At 47.4% G+C, this 14218-nt stretch overlaps 1 protein-coding gene and 1 long non-coding RNA gene across 2 annotated transcripts in view; one reads left to right on the top strand and one right to left on the bottom strand.

Moving 5' to 3' along the window:
- The window catches only part of LOC134909909 (uncharacterized), a 169773-nt gene extending 163006 nt beyond the window's left edge, over positions 1 to 6767 (top strand). Inside the window, exon 3 of the long non-coding RNA XR_010176063.1 lies at positions 6681 to 6767. This is a non-coding gene — a long non-coding RNA (uncharacterized LOC134909909). The remainder of the gene's footprint in view (positions 1 to 6680) is intronic.
- MMRN1 (multimerin 1) overlaps positions 6136 to 14218 on the bottom strand; it is a 150140-nt gene continuing 142057 nt past the window's right edge. Inside the window, exon 8 of the mRNA XM_063917280.1 lies at positions 6136 to 7430. Within this exon, the coding sequence (XP_063773350.1) occupies positions 7009 to 7430 (422 nt within the window). The 3' untranslated portion in view covers positions 6136 to 7008. The remainder of the gene's footprint in view (positions 7431 to 14218) is intronic.

The raw sequence follows: 14218 nt of genomic DNA, 5'->3' as shown, positions 1-14218 counted from the left end.
GCGCTGCGATTAGTGCGGGATTGTGGTCCGGGGAGTCTGTTGGCAAAATTGGACGTGGAGTCGGCCTTTCGGCTACTCCCGCTACACCCAGATTCCCTGCGGTTTCTGGGTTTCAAAATAGGGGGCGAATTCTACGTCGATCGGTGTCTCCCCATGGGTTGCTCTGTCTCCTGCGCCTACTTTGAGTGCTTTAGCACGTTTTTGCACTGGTGCGTCCAGACCGCCTCCGGGCAGATGGGGGTGGCTCACTACCTGGATGACTTTCTTTTTGTAGGCCCCGGAGACAGTTCGGTCTGTGGGGACATTCTCTCGGTGGCCAGGTCGTTATTCTGCGCTTTAGGGGTACCGGTTGCGCAGGATAAGTGCGAGGGTCCTTGCACTTGTCTTAGCTATTTAGGTATCGAGATTGACACGGTAGGGGGGTGCTGTCGCTTGCCCGAGGATAAGGTGCGGAAACTATTGGGTTTGATTACAGACTGTTTAGGAAAACGCAGGGTTCGGCTTAAACAGGTGCAGTCCTTGCTTGGTTCTCTCAATTTTGCGTGTCGGATTATCCCCATGGGTAGGATTTTCTGTCGCAAACTTGAGCGGGCCACCGCGGGGACGGTTCGACAGAATCACTCCTTTCCCGCGAGATCAAGGATGATTTGCGGATTTGGGTCTCGTTCCTGGTGTCCTTCAACAGGGAAGTGTTGTGGCCCGCTCCTTGTTGTTCCAGTAAGCAGCTGCAGTTGTTCACGGATGCTTCAGGCAGTCGAGGTTTCGGCGCGTTCATCGCTGGCTCATGGTGCGCTGCGGCCTGGCCGGCATCTTGGGTAACGCGTGGGTTTACCAAGAACCTGCTTCTGCTGGAATTGTTCCCGATCTTAGTGGCGCTTGAGTTATGGGCCGGACGGTTCGCAAATAGGGACATTTTGTTTCTTTGCGACAACTTAGGGGTAGTGCATGCGATTAATAACCAGCGTTCCTCATCTCCGCAGGCGCTGCGATTGCTAAGGCATTTAGTGTTGGTTTGTTTGCAGCGCAATATTAATTTTAGGGCTCGCCACGTACCTGGAGTTGACAATGGAATTGCGGATGCATTGTCCCGGTTCCAGTTTGACAAATTCAGGACGTTGGTTCCGGGAGCGGAGGCAGAGGGGTTACAGTGCCCACCTTCTGTCTGGCAGATGGTCGAAGCGGTCTAACGGCGTTGGCCAGGTGTGCACTGGCTCCCTCTACGCTACGAGCGTATGATGCTGCATGGCGGGATTGGTCAGCCTTTCAGAGTAGGTACGGGGTAGCAGGTGAGTCCTCGGCCGACGCCCTGTTGACCTTTGTTTGGGAGCATTACCAAAACGGTAGGTCAAAAGCGGCCATGGCTACTGCCCTTGCGGGCATCGCCTTTCACTCGCGACTCCACGGGACAACGGACCCCACGGGGTCGTTTGTCCTTTCCAGAGCGCTGAAAGGTTGGGCTAGGTTGCACCCGGCGCCTGCGGATTCACGTAGGCCTATAACGTTGCAGCTGCTAGCGGAATTGCTGCGTGTGCTACCTCGGATTGCGTCCTCGGAATTTGAGGTGGCATTGTTTAGTAGCGCGTATGCCCTGGCCTTTTTCGGGGCTTTTCGGGTGAGCGAGCTAGTGGCGAGCAGCAAGGCGTCCCGGGAATCGGGTCTGCTCTACGAGAATGTGCGCTTGCAGGAGGGCCTGTTGCTCTGTAGGATTGTGCGGTCCAAGACAGATCAAACAGGTCGGGGTCGCTGGTTGTCCTTGGAGGCTCAGGGAGGTATGGGCGTTTGCCCGCTGCGGTTGACGCAAGAGTATGTGCGGTTAAGACCTCCGGGGGGCAACCAGTTGCTGGTGCACGCGCAGTTGGACCCTCTGACAAAGTTTCAGTTCTCATCGGTGTTCAAGAAATGTTTGACGGCGTTGGGCTTGCAGGAGGCGGACTTCGGTACTCATTCCTTTCGGATTGGGGCGGCTACCCATGCGGCGGCCGCTGGTTCATCACCAGCGGCTATTCGGGAGTTGGGTCGCTGGAAGTCGGCCTCCTATAAGTCCTATGTCCGTATAGATAAGTTATAAGTGCGCCTGTTGCGCTAACCCAAAAACGTGTTTACTCGTCGGTTTTTGAACGCTTACCGTTCAGGAATCGAGGGTGTGAAGCGAATTTTTAAAATTTTTCCTCCGAGGGGGCCTAATTTCAATTGGCTGTTCTACCAAGGTCCACGGGAGGTTTTTTGAGTTTTCTCCTTCACTTGGGTTTTATTGGTTACGTTGTGTTTAAGTTACAGATTATGTGCATAATCTGACATTAGGATATTTTCTTTTACAGCTGTCAGCAATTTTGGAGACCACATATGGATGGTTGGTCATTCATATGTTTTTTGGGCGGAGAAACATCCCATGGCATCTAGGGCGACTGAGATTTTTGGGTCCCGGCAATTTAGATGGTTAGGTGTTAGGGGCATGTTATGGGGTGATTTGTTGCGCGTCCTTTTTTCTAGGGAGCGCCGCTGGGGTCGCCCCAGTTGTATTATCATTCATCTGGGTGGTAATGATCTGGGCCGAGTTAAAGGCATAGACTTGATTTTGTCTATAAAGGCGGATGTGGTGGCGATACGTTGTCACTGGCCTGGGGTATGCATTGTCTGGTCGGAAATGGTGCCCCGTTTCCATTGGCGTGGTGCGGTGCGTTTCTCGGCGCTGGAGAAAGCACGCAAAAAGGTGAACTCGACGGTGTCTCTGTTTGTCAAGGCCATAGGCGGAGTGGCAATTAAGCATCCTCTGCTGGTGCTGCGGAACAGGCAGTTCTATAGAGACGATGGGGTTCACCTTTCTCCGGAAGGAGTGCAGTTTTTTCTGGAAGATATTTTCGGTCTTTTTCGTTAGAGCTAGTTAGTTTCTGGTTGGTTAAGGTTCTGTTTGCGGATGGCGGTGGCGGTTTGGAAAACCTTGGTGGCGGGAAATCGCTGCCAACCAGCTGTCACACAGGCATAAGTGGTCATTGTGGGGCTCCCTCTTTAAATGGACGGCAGGTGTGTCCTTTTCTTGCGGTTGGACATTTAGACGTTCCCCTGCGGGAACCGAACGTTTGCCAGAGAAAGAGGGGTAAGGCCAGCACAATGCGGGTTATGCGGGAAGGAGGCGGGGTATGTGTACTCCCCTCCTTGGTTTGGTGGTTTGTCATCTAGGTGACGGGTGCTGGTGTTTGGCAGCGGTTTTCTGTTTGCCATCCTCCAAACTAAAGTTAATATATATTCAATTCAATTCTAATTCGGCCTCAATTATTAGTTTAAAGAGTTGGTCAGCGATTAATAAACATCGTCTGACCTTTAACTCCAGCTACTGTGTCCGTGTCTTTATTTCAGTGTGTGGTGTGGTTTTATTTAGTGATAAGCTAGCTTAAGTAAAAGGTTTATGTAATCACAATAAAGTTATGAGCGGCTTAGATAAGCTGAAGGCTGCATAAGCCTGAGGCCATATAAGCGATCAACTTTTTGTGATTGGTTGTTAAATGACTAAGCAGTTGCTAGGCAGATCAGTTTTCCCGGTTGGTTTTTTCCTATTGGTTTAAGGGGTTGTGCATCAGGATGAAGAGGAGGGTCTTAGGTTAGTATATAGGGGGTGGCCATCTTGCTAGACTCCCTCTTGCCTTTCAGTTTATGCCCGCCCGCCCTCCCAGAATGCGTCTACGTTTTTTGTTCTTGCTGTGGGCTATTGAAAGCCAGATTGGCGGGAAATCGCTGCCAACCAGCTGTCACACAGGCATAAGTGGTCATTGTGGGGCTCCCTCTTTAAATGGACGGCAGGTGTGTCCTTTTCTTGCGGTTGGACATTTAGACGTTCCCCTGCGGGAACCGAACGTTTGCCAGAGAAAGAGGGGTAAGGCCAGCACAATGCGGGTTATGCGGGAAGGAGGCGGGGTATGTGTACTCCCCTCCTTGGTTTGGTGGTTTGTCATCTAGGTGACGGGTGCTGGTGTTTGGCAGCGGTTTTCTGTTTGCCATCCTCCAAACTAAAGTTAATATATATTCAATTAAATTCTAATTCGGCCTCAATTATTAGTTTAAAGAGTTGGTCAGCGATTAATAAACATCGTCTGACCTTTAACTCCAGCTACTGTGTCCGTGTCTTTATTTCAGTGTGTGGTGTGGTTTTATTTAGTGATAAGCTAGCTTAAGTAAAAGGTTTATGTAATCACAATAAAGTTATGAGCGGCTTATGAACTTTCAATTGTAAAAAAATAAAGCAAGAAACCTACTCAGTTTGGGAAGGGGAAGACTGCTGATATCTTCATTAGTAAGGATTTGAAAAAAGGTTAAAAAACATTTTTGTGTCTTCTTTGATATGAACTTCCAACCATTTACTGCAAAGTGTATGAATTGTGGGCCTAATTCAGTATGGATTGTTAATCGTTGCAGTTGTCTGCAAGTAGAAAGGTGCATCACAGATCGCAATGCGCTCGCAGATGCATATGCATGGTGCTCCAGCCTATCAGCTACCAACTGTCATTTGACACATGACAGTTAGGAGCCTAACACATGACAATTAGGAGCTGATTGGCTGGAACACCATTTATCATACACAACATGTTTTATCACTCACAACTCCCCAATGGAAGTATAATAATAAATTATCATTATAAACTCTGTGCTATCAATGGTTAACCCTATGCAGTTGCCTTAGACAGCTAAAAGACTGAATGAGTGATAAAATGTGTTTTTAATGTCTTTGTAGTACAGGTTGAATATGTAGTTATTATATTATAATAATTCACCTCACTTTCCTAGTGTTATGCACATTTCTCCAAGCTAATTGCAATTATTTAAAACCGTACATACAGCAGCGGATCTTGCCACGGGCAAGCAGGACTTCTGCCCGGGGCGCCGCCTTCTGGATGGCACCGGCGCCATCCGGAGGGTGCCGCACCATGGCAAGATCCGCTGCTGCTGTGCCGTGTGCCCCCCGCTGCCGCTGCCCCCTGCCGTGAAGGGAACTTGACACGTAGCGTCTAGTTTCCCTTCGTGGAGAGGACCTTTACTGTGCGGTGTGCGATGACGTCATCGCGCACCGCACATCATTTCATCGGCGCTACTACTGTACAGGGGGCATAACTGACCACGTCCCCTGTATGAAGCCATGCCCCTATTGCCTGCCCGGGGCGCTCAAAACCCTTGAGCCGGCCCTGCGTACATAGACAAAATCTCAAGCACAGATAGTGAAAATCTGTACTATCTGTGCTATCTGGGCTCTGGGGGAGTTCAAGGGAAATCTCATAGTCAAAATCGAACATAGCAAGGATCTCACCGTGTGTACACACCTTTAGGTCCCATTGCCATGATATCTCATTATGGTATGCAATTATTCCAAACTACGGAAAAATCTGATATCCAAAATAGTTCTGGTCCCAAGCATTTTGGATAAGGGATACTCAACCTGTATCACCAAACCCAGTCGTTTACATACTTATCTGATTGTTGCATGCCCAAGACCTGTTTTGTGTGTGTGTGCAGAGTAATACCACTTTTACACCAAAAACCCAGGTCTGACCCAGGCTTCAGGACATGGTGACAACCCAGGTCAAACCCAGGTCAGACCCTGTTTACACTGCATCTTGGAAAGAGGTTATTCCCAGGTCAGCACTGTTTACACTGAACCTGGGTCTGCCCTTCATGTCACTCACAGACCCTCCCCCGAGGCGGACCTCTGCATACACAACCAATCAGCAGCTTTTAAGCATAACCTGAGTTGGATAACGCTGGTAGTGATGTTTACAGTGCACTGTTACCTGGGTCCAACCTTAGTAGCTACTAGGGTCAAATTCCCAGATCACTTGACCTGGGTTATTTTTTAAGGACCCTTTTACACCATGCTGTCACCCGGGTAGACCCGGCAATCACCTAGGTTATTGCGGCAGAGTAAAAGGGGTATAAGCTATGGATGACCGATGCTCGCAATGATGATCTGAAAAAGCAGCACTCAGATCACAGATGCTACATTTGCATTTCATTTGTATGGTATTGCATAGCCATAGGAAATCGAGTTGCACCTCTGCCACCTGGAAAGGGTGGAGGGGAAGAGGTGGGGAGCTAAACTTTAGTCTGTCAATTTTAACTCTGGCTTCTACAGAACAGGAGAACTGCAAACTGTTGACAAGAAGTATTATTTTACTTATTTTGCTACATTAAGAACACACATACTTTATTATGACATTATGACACTGCACAGGAATAAGGTAGACCACAGGTTCTCAAACTCTGTCCTCAGGACCCCACACGGTTCATGTTTTGCAGGTCACCTGTAGATTTTTAAAATGTGACAGTTGGCGATACACAGTGCACCTGCTGGGTGACATGGAAAACGTGAACCGTGTGGGGTCCGAGGACCGAGTTTGAGAACCACTGCTGTAGACAATTAGCTGGAATGTCTCAGAGACAAACATAAAAACATAAATAAATCACCAATTTAAATCCCATAGCAAAAATGGCAGAAAATCTGTGTGGCATTTACCCCCTGGGCACTGAATATGTAGTTATTATATTATAATAATTCACCTCACTTTCCTAGTGTTATACACAATTCTCCACGCTAATTGCAATTATTTAAAACCATAGCAATAAAAGTTATTTTTTAATATACTATTTCAATTACTGCAGCATTCATAAGTAATCTCTCCTTTTTCTTTTTGTCTCAGGCGTATACCCTCTTCTGGTCTCATAGGGGCACGGAACATATGAACTGATTTATGACTCAGAGGACCTGCTGTTTGTCTATGTCAGAGAGGACTTTCCTTCATACGATCCCTCTGAGGAACTGAGATGTTCTGTTTCTCCTACTCTGTGCTGTTATACATAAAATTGAGGGTGCACAGTGGAATGTTTTGCGCTGGAGCCCTAAAAGTTCCATCGTAATCACAGTATACATATATACATTTATAATGCATACAATGAAGATGTCAAAATCATTTTGATTTTAGCATTTTAAGCAAAAAGATTAACTGTGTAGATGTTAGAAAATAAACCTTATGTGCGGTACAATAAGTAGCCACTAAAAGTTGTGACAGGTGGGTACTGTGCTGGAATGGTGCCTGCTGTTAATCTGAGCCAGACTTCTTGCCCATAGTTTAACTCTAACAAGGCATCGCCAGTCACCATCCTATCACTGTACATGCTGCTGTTAATATTTTCAGACTGAAATGCAAATTTATCAACTCCATCAACCACAAAATAGCCAGAGATTCGATGACTATATGATTCTATAGTAAATTTAAAGATATACACTCCAAGATACGGCACATGAAACTTTCCAGTGGAGGGTGCATATGAAGAGCCATAATTTACATATAGATTGTTGAATCTTATTGGTCCAGGACTTGTCATCCCATATGTGTGAGAGACTGAAAAAGCCACCATTGGTGCATAGCGGTAAGATCCCTTGGAGAAATCTGTATAAATAAACACATAAGAAATGAATCAGTTATACTGTATGGTATATGTTACTTAGAGCAGGTCTATAACCACACTTTCTGCACAGTACCACTTCCCACTCCATGTAGCTGTCTGAGGCAGTGATCACCTTGCCTCATGGTGATAACACGCAGAGGATGTTTGCTGCTGCCAAGGAGATCACAGGCAGCACTTCTTAGGACATGAGAATTGCAGAGGGTGGGATGTACTAAGCGGAAAATGCGGTAAACCTTCTAATGCACTATCCCCCAGCCGCCAGGTCAGCACCGCGAAGGGGCTCGCCAACTTTTGCTGGCGATACCCCATAGAAGCCTATGGGCTTCTTTCCACAGCGCTGTATGAGGGATCGGATCCCTCCAAGCATGCCCCACGACCGCCCCCCGTCACCCTGCACATATGCAGAATGACACAGGTGGCTGAAACCCAAAAGTCAGGGTGATGCCGGGGATTGTGAAGGACAGCTTTTATCGGAAGAGCTGTCCTTCACAATGCTAAGCACATATGTAAGTACATATGCACTTAGCATAGAGACGATGGGCGGCAATGTCACATAGTACATCCCACCCAGAGATTGCACAGTGCATTCAGACAATTTAACCGCATACCACATTAATTTGTCACTCAGGGGCAGATGTATTAAGCCTGGAGAAGTGATAAAGCCGTGATAAGTGGAAGGTGATAACGCACCAGGCAATGAGCTTCTAACTATAAATTCACATATTGGAGCTAACTGGCTGGTGCGTTATCACCTTGCACTTATCACTGCTTTATTATTGCTTTATCACTTCTCTAGGCTTAATACATCTGCCACTGTATGTGGTGAGTAGCATGGTTTTTAGTAGCTGGAATGTGGACATTAGGCACCACATTCACACTGGTTGCTCCACCGGGGGCCAATCTAGATTCTTGGTCTGCAGTAGATCTAACACACAGCTAACTGGATATGTCAGCGCTTCATTCATTGCTTGACAGAGGGGAAGGGACTATATAATAATTTCAAAAGCAGGCAGCATACAAAGGATGAATACCCTGGGTGTGATAACTAGTGGTGCTGGAAATCCAGGGAAGGATTGCTGTCATTGGGAAAAAGAAGAGAGATAATGAAATGGAGTGATAAATAATGTGTGGGTGGCTGAAGAAGAGGTGTGGTGAGGAGGCTGGTGGATATACAGTGTGCCCACAAGCACACACTTGCCTGTGTCAATTACTCTGCCTATAAACGTCACCCAGTCCTAGTGATGGGTAGCAGTTGATTACCGATGGACACAATACCGACAGTCATAATCCTGATAGCCATTGATCGACAGTCAAAATACCAACATTCATTACGCCGGCATGTTCAAAATGACTACATAGACAGAATACCAACATTTGAAATGCCGACATGTCAAAATGCCTACATGCCTTTAAAAGTAATTTTTGCCCCAAAACAGACTTTACCATTGCTGTGGACCTGGAAGGGGAACATAATAGTGTGCCGAGCGCAGTGAGGCACCGTGCTCGAGGGGGGGCGCGGAACACTTAGACAGTGTCCATGTCGACCTAAATCGACATTGACACAAAAAAAACGGAAAAGCTGTCGGTATTTTGAACATGTCGGCATAATGAATGTATTTTGACCGTGTGGGTATTTTGATTGTAGGCCAATGGCTGTCGGGTTGGTAAATCATTCTGAACCTCTAGTGATGATTCATTGAACAACAGGTTAATATGAGGTTGCCCAGTCCCCTGTACCTACTCCAGATACTACTATTTGACCTGGTATACAATATATGGGGTATGCCTTATACTACATTTCCCAGGTGAGGTACTATAATACACTATTAAAAACGTGGGTCCGTAATTGGTGCCTGTGACACAAAATATTAATCCTGGAGGCAATTCTTTACCTAGACTGACATTTTAAATTACATGAAATGTGTCAGTATTTATAAACGACTTCTGCTATGTAATGTGACCATTGAAAATGTTAGGCTAGATTTATCAGTAGCAAATTTAAACAGTACTGTTCATTGAATGACCTTTGTTATATTGAACTGAATTCAGTGTATTAAATAATTGTAGTGTCATCCAAGTTGTTCCTATACTGTAGGCTTAGATTTACTGAGACTATTTGTTCAGCAAACTGATGTGTGACCTTGGAAAGCTATCTCAACTTCCTGTTTTATAGGCGCCACAAATTGAGATTATAAATTCAAAAACCTTTCTCTGAAAAGCACTGAGCAGAATTGTCAGTCTGTGAAAGAATAGATGCAATCATAATGCCATCTATTGATGCCGGTTTAGTAGTCAGGGCACATCATCAGTACATAGTGAGAAAAATCATTTTGTTATTTCAATCCTCCAGCATCTTTATTTACATTTTTTACTGAATTTCAGATAGGGGTGTGCCTAATAATCAGTTTACTACTGTAGCTTAATCTGGGAAAACAAAATTGGTATAAAGGGATACATACAGTACTATGTGCCAGCGGACGGGATCCCGACTGCATGATCCCGACAGCGGGATCCCATCACCCTCTGTCAGGATTCCAGCATCGGTGTTGTGACCCCCAGGATCCCGACTGCCCTAGCAGCCAATGAACAGATTTCATTATACTCCCTTCGGGCTTTGGGATTGGTGGGCAGCAAGTAAAAATTATCCTGCTGTCTGGTAGAGGCAGAGTGGAGGCTCTTAGTGGCTCATGGATGGACAGGAGGGGATGTGGAGGTGGATACATGTACCAGGGCTCTTGCCCCTCTCTTGGCACCTCTGCTTGCATGTGCTGCACTATTGATATCAATTGCAACTATGCACAGTGCTTGCTCCCTTCATAGCGTCTATCTGTACCCGGCGATCACCATGTCACACACTTTGGGGGAATCTTTGAAAAATGTTGCTCAAGTAATAGCAAAGATACTGTACTAGCCACTGCAGCCAATCATATTCTACAGCTTGTGTAGTACGATATTTTCCAGTATAGTGTTGAAAATGAAAGCAATTACTGATTTGTCTGGTCAGGGTCACCTTTTACGCACCTTGAAAACAGCAATTTCACTAAAATAATTTACTAGATGGATTGGATGCCCTTCTTACAAGATGCAGCATCTATCAACCATTGCTTTTTTTGGGGGGTGGGGGAGAGGAGGGAGAGGGGGGGGGGGGGGGGGGGTTAACAGTGCTAGGGTAATTGATCCAGGAAATCTATCTGATCTATGTAGTGTCAGGAATGATGAATCTACAAAATGAAAAGCTTGAACTGGATTGGCTGGTATGATCAATCTTTTCTACAGAATAATCCGTCTTTCTGCTGCGGGGTACACTGGGCTCCACAAGGATAGACATTGGGGTGTAGAGTAGGATCTTGATCTGAGGCACCAACAGGCTCAAAGCTTTGACTGTTCCCAGAATGCACAGCGCCGCCTCCTCTATAACCCCGCCTCCCTGCACAGGAGCTAAATTTTGTAGTTGGTGCTGCAGTAAGCAGGCACATAACAGAGGGGCTGCTCCAGGCAGCCCTAAAAGAGCTTTTTTTTGAAGAAAAAAGTGAAGACTACAAGGGCAGCAGCGGTGGTAAATGTCAGAAGACATTCACTGCTGCAGCTCCAGCTCTCCCCAACGGCGCTGTACACTCCCGAGCCCTGGTTGCCGGGTAACTACAGCAGGAGGCTCCGGTTTTCTACATGACGGGGGCTCTCCGGGATCGCGTGGCCGCGCTTTGGGAGGTGGTGAGTGGGTCCCGCTTGCGGGACCCGGTCTTTATCGCGATACGGCGCGGTCAGTGGGAGGCGGGCCGCGCTCGCTGGCAATGGACACTGTGGCAGTACAGGCACTCCCACTAGATTACCAGGGCATGGGTGCAGGTCAGGTTTTCTCTCTAAACCATTTTCAATAGCCCACAGTACCCGGTGGTTTTGCCAGCAGGGGGATAAGGCTTAGACCTGAAGCCCCTCCCCCAGCCCCAGGGCGCCATTTCCCGCAATTGTTCCCGCCCTGGAGCTGCATATCTGTCTCTCGCTCACTCCCTGTCAGTGTCTGGGCGCCATTATCTCTCAGCTTCACTGTTCCTGGGACTGCTTGGGCAAATCCTCCTGTGTAAAGCCGCCTGATTGTCAGTGCTGTGACTTTACATGACACTTAAGTATTCTACCTGCCTTTTTAGATAGTGCTAGTTAAGAAAGAGTGCATTTAGTCAGGGTTTTCTAGTACAATTACCCTGTGATATACATCCAGTTCTTACTGTGCAGTGTTATATCTATTGACTATATAGCTATATATATAAGCTAGTCCAGTGCAGTATTATTGTTAGTAATAACCTCTGCATTGTACAAACTGTGACTATCTGTGTGTGCTCTAGATAGCTGAGTGGTGTCCATTTCGTGTCTTTCACTCAACTTGCTATCCCTATATTCTATAACCTGAGGGGGCTTGGTGCGTCAGGTTTTATATTGATATCGGATTATCACAAAGATATACTTTAATACGTATTTTTCTCTGTGATTTAGTCACCATATCTCTCCTTTATCTCTGTTAGTGCTGACTACACTGCGCAGGGGTTTGGGTAAGGGGTATTGTGCTGCTGCCAATTGTACTGTGTTACCTGATACTGCAAGTTATATCATGTCTGCTTCTGAGGGTAACGGTTCTGGGGCTGAACCCACTGGCGGTGTTGCTGAAGCCACAGATCCCTATGAGGAGAATATAGCAGCTGTGGGATCTGGTTCTGGGGGCTCCTTGCCCCCCAGTGGGACTGTGGCAACGGAGGTACATAATGACCCACCGTGGGCCGCTTTTTCCATGCTTCTACATACGCTAGTTAATAAACTAACACCCCCTATGGGACCCCCATGCCGGTACAACCGTATGTGGTCCCTGCAGCTAACCCGCCGTGGATGATTTATCTGCTCAATTGAAGAAGTTGACCATCGCTCGCCTAAGCCCAAGGGGTCCTCTAAGCGAGCGCTTGTCTCCTCACAATCCACTGCTGTCACTGACACCTTGTCTGATGAAGACGGCACTTACACTGACCCCACAGGTTCTGACTCAGATACTGCTGATGGGGAGGGTAGTTCACATGTGGATGTTCCTTATCTTTTGAAGGCTATTAAGTTAATTCTACAGATTACGGATGATCCCGAGCCATCCGTCCCTCCTAAGAAATTAGATAGGTTCAAGCGTCAGAAGGTGGTTAAACAAGTTTTACCTCACTCTGATCACCTAGTGGATATACGTCAGGAACCCTGGGAAAACCCGGGTAAAAAGTTTGTACCTCAAAAGAAGATGCTGGCTCACTATCCCCTCGCACCAGAGCGGTCTAAGAATTGGGAAACGACTCCTCCAGTACACTCAGATGTGGCTAGGATGGTGGTTTCCTCAGCTCTACCTGTCACTACCATCACGTCTCTAAAAGAGCCTACGGATAAACATGTGGAGGGTTGTCTGAAAGCGATTTACACCCTCGCGGGTGCTGCACAAAGGCCCACTATTGCAGCTACATGGGCTGCAGAGGCTATTGAAGCATGGGCCTTGGAGTTGGAAGCTGAAATCTATTCTGACCATGCTAGACAATGCTTGTCATATATTGTCACAGCTTCTCGCTATATTAAAGAGGCGGCTTCTGATGCCGGTATCCTGGCAGCCAAGGCCTCTACTACGTCAGTCCTGGCTCGCCGGATATTGTGGCTGAGATCCTGGTCTGTGGATCTGGACTCTAGAAAAACCCTGGAGGTACTCCCTTTCAAGAGAGATATTCTGTTTGGGGAGGACTTAAATAAGATAGTGGCTGACTTGGCTACTGCCAAAACTGCTTGTCTGCCAAGTACCGCTCCTTCTGTGTCGAAGGCTAAAGGTACTTCCTTTCGCCCCTTTCGTCCTTCAGGTAAAGGAAAAGGTCAGGCGTACAACAAGCAGGCCCGCACTTCCAAACCTGGTAAGCCAAAGCCAAAAAGAGCATGGGCGGCCCGTCAGACAGCTTCCAAGGCCGATAAGCCTGCCGCATGACGGGGCGGGCCTCCCCCTGGGGGATCCCAGGGTGGGGGGCCGGCTTCAAGGGTATACCCAGGAATGGTTGAAGACCACTTCAGATGCCTGGGTACGGGAAGTCGTCACTCGAGGTTACGCCATAGCCTTCAAAAACCGACCCCCTCATCGATTTTGCCAGACAGACGTCCCGTTGGCCCAGACAAAGGCAAACACTCTGCATTCGGTGGTACAGACCCCTCTGAATACAGGAGTTGTAGTACAGGTGCCTCTTGCGCAGAAGGGCCGGGGGTACTATTCTCCGATGTTTCTAGTCCTGAAACCGAATGGGTCCTCCCGGCCCATACTCAACCTCAAGGCATTGAACAGGTTTGTGAAGGTTTCGCTCTATAGTTCTGGCCTTGAAACCTGGGGACTACATGGTCTCTCTGGATATACAGGATGCTTACCTGCATATTCCTATAGCAGCGTCACATCAGCAATACCTGAGGTTTGCTATTGGCAACCTCCATTACCAGTTTCGGGCATTGCCTTTTGGTTTAACAACGGCTCCGCGAGTCTTCACCAAAGTCATGGCGGTGATTACGGTGGTACTCCGCCGTCAAGGGGTCAGGATACTGCCGTATCTGGATGACTTGTTAATCCTGGCAAATTCCCCAGAACTTCTCCTACGTCATCTAGATATGACGGTCCAGTTTCTACAAGCCCACGGGTGGCTCATCAACTGGAAGAAATCCTCCCTGATCCCTGCTCAGAGCATGGTGCATCTGGGAGTGCTATTGGACACTCACAACCAGAGGTTGTTCT

The sequence above is a fragment of the Pseudophryne corroboree genome, chromosome 1 (genome assembly GCF_028390025.1).
Source record: "Pseudophryne corroboree isolate aPseCor3 chromosome 1, aPseCor3.hap2, whole genome shotgun sequence".
Classification (NCBI taxonomy): Eukaryota; Metazoa; Chordata; class Amphibia; order Anura; family Myobatrachidae; genus Pseudophryne; species Pseudophryne corroboree.
The sequence above is the reverse complement of the archived record's forward strand: the minus strand, read 5'-3'. Positions and strand labels throughout refer to the sequence as shown.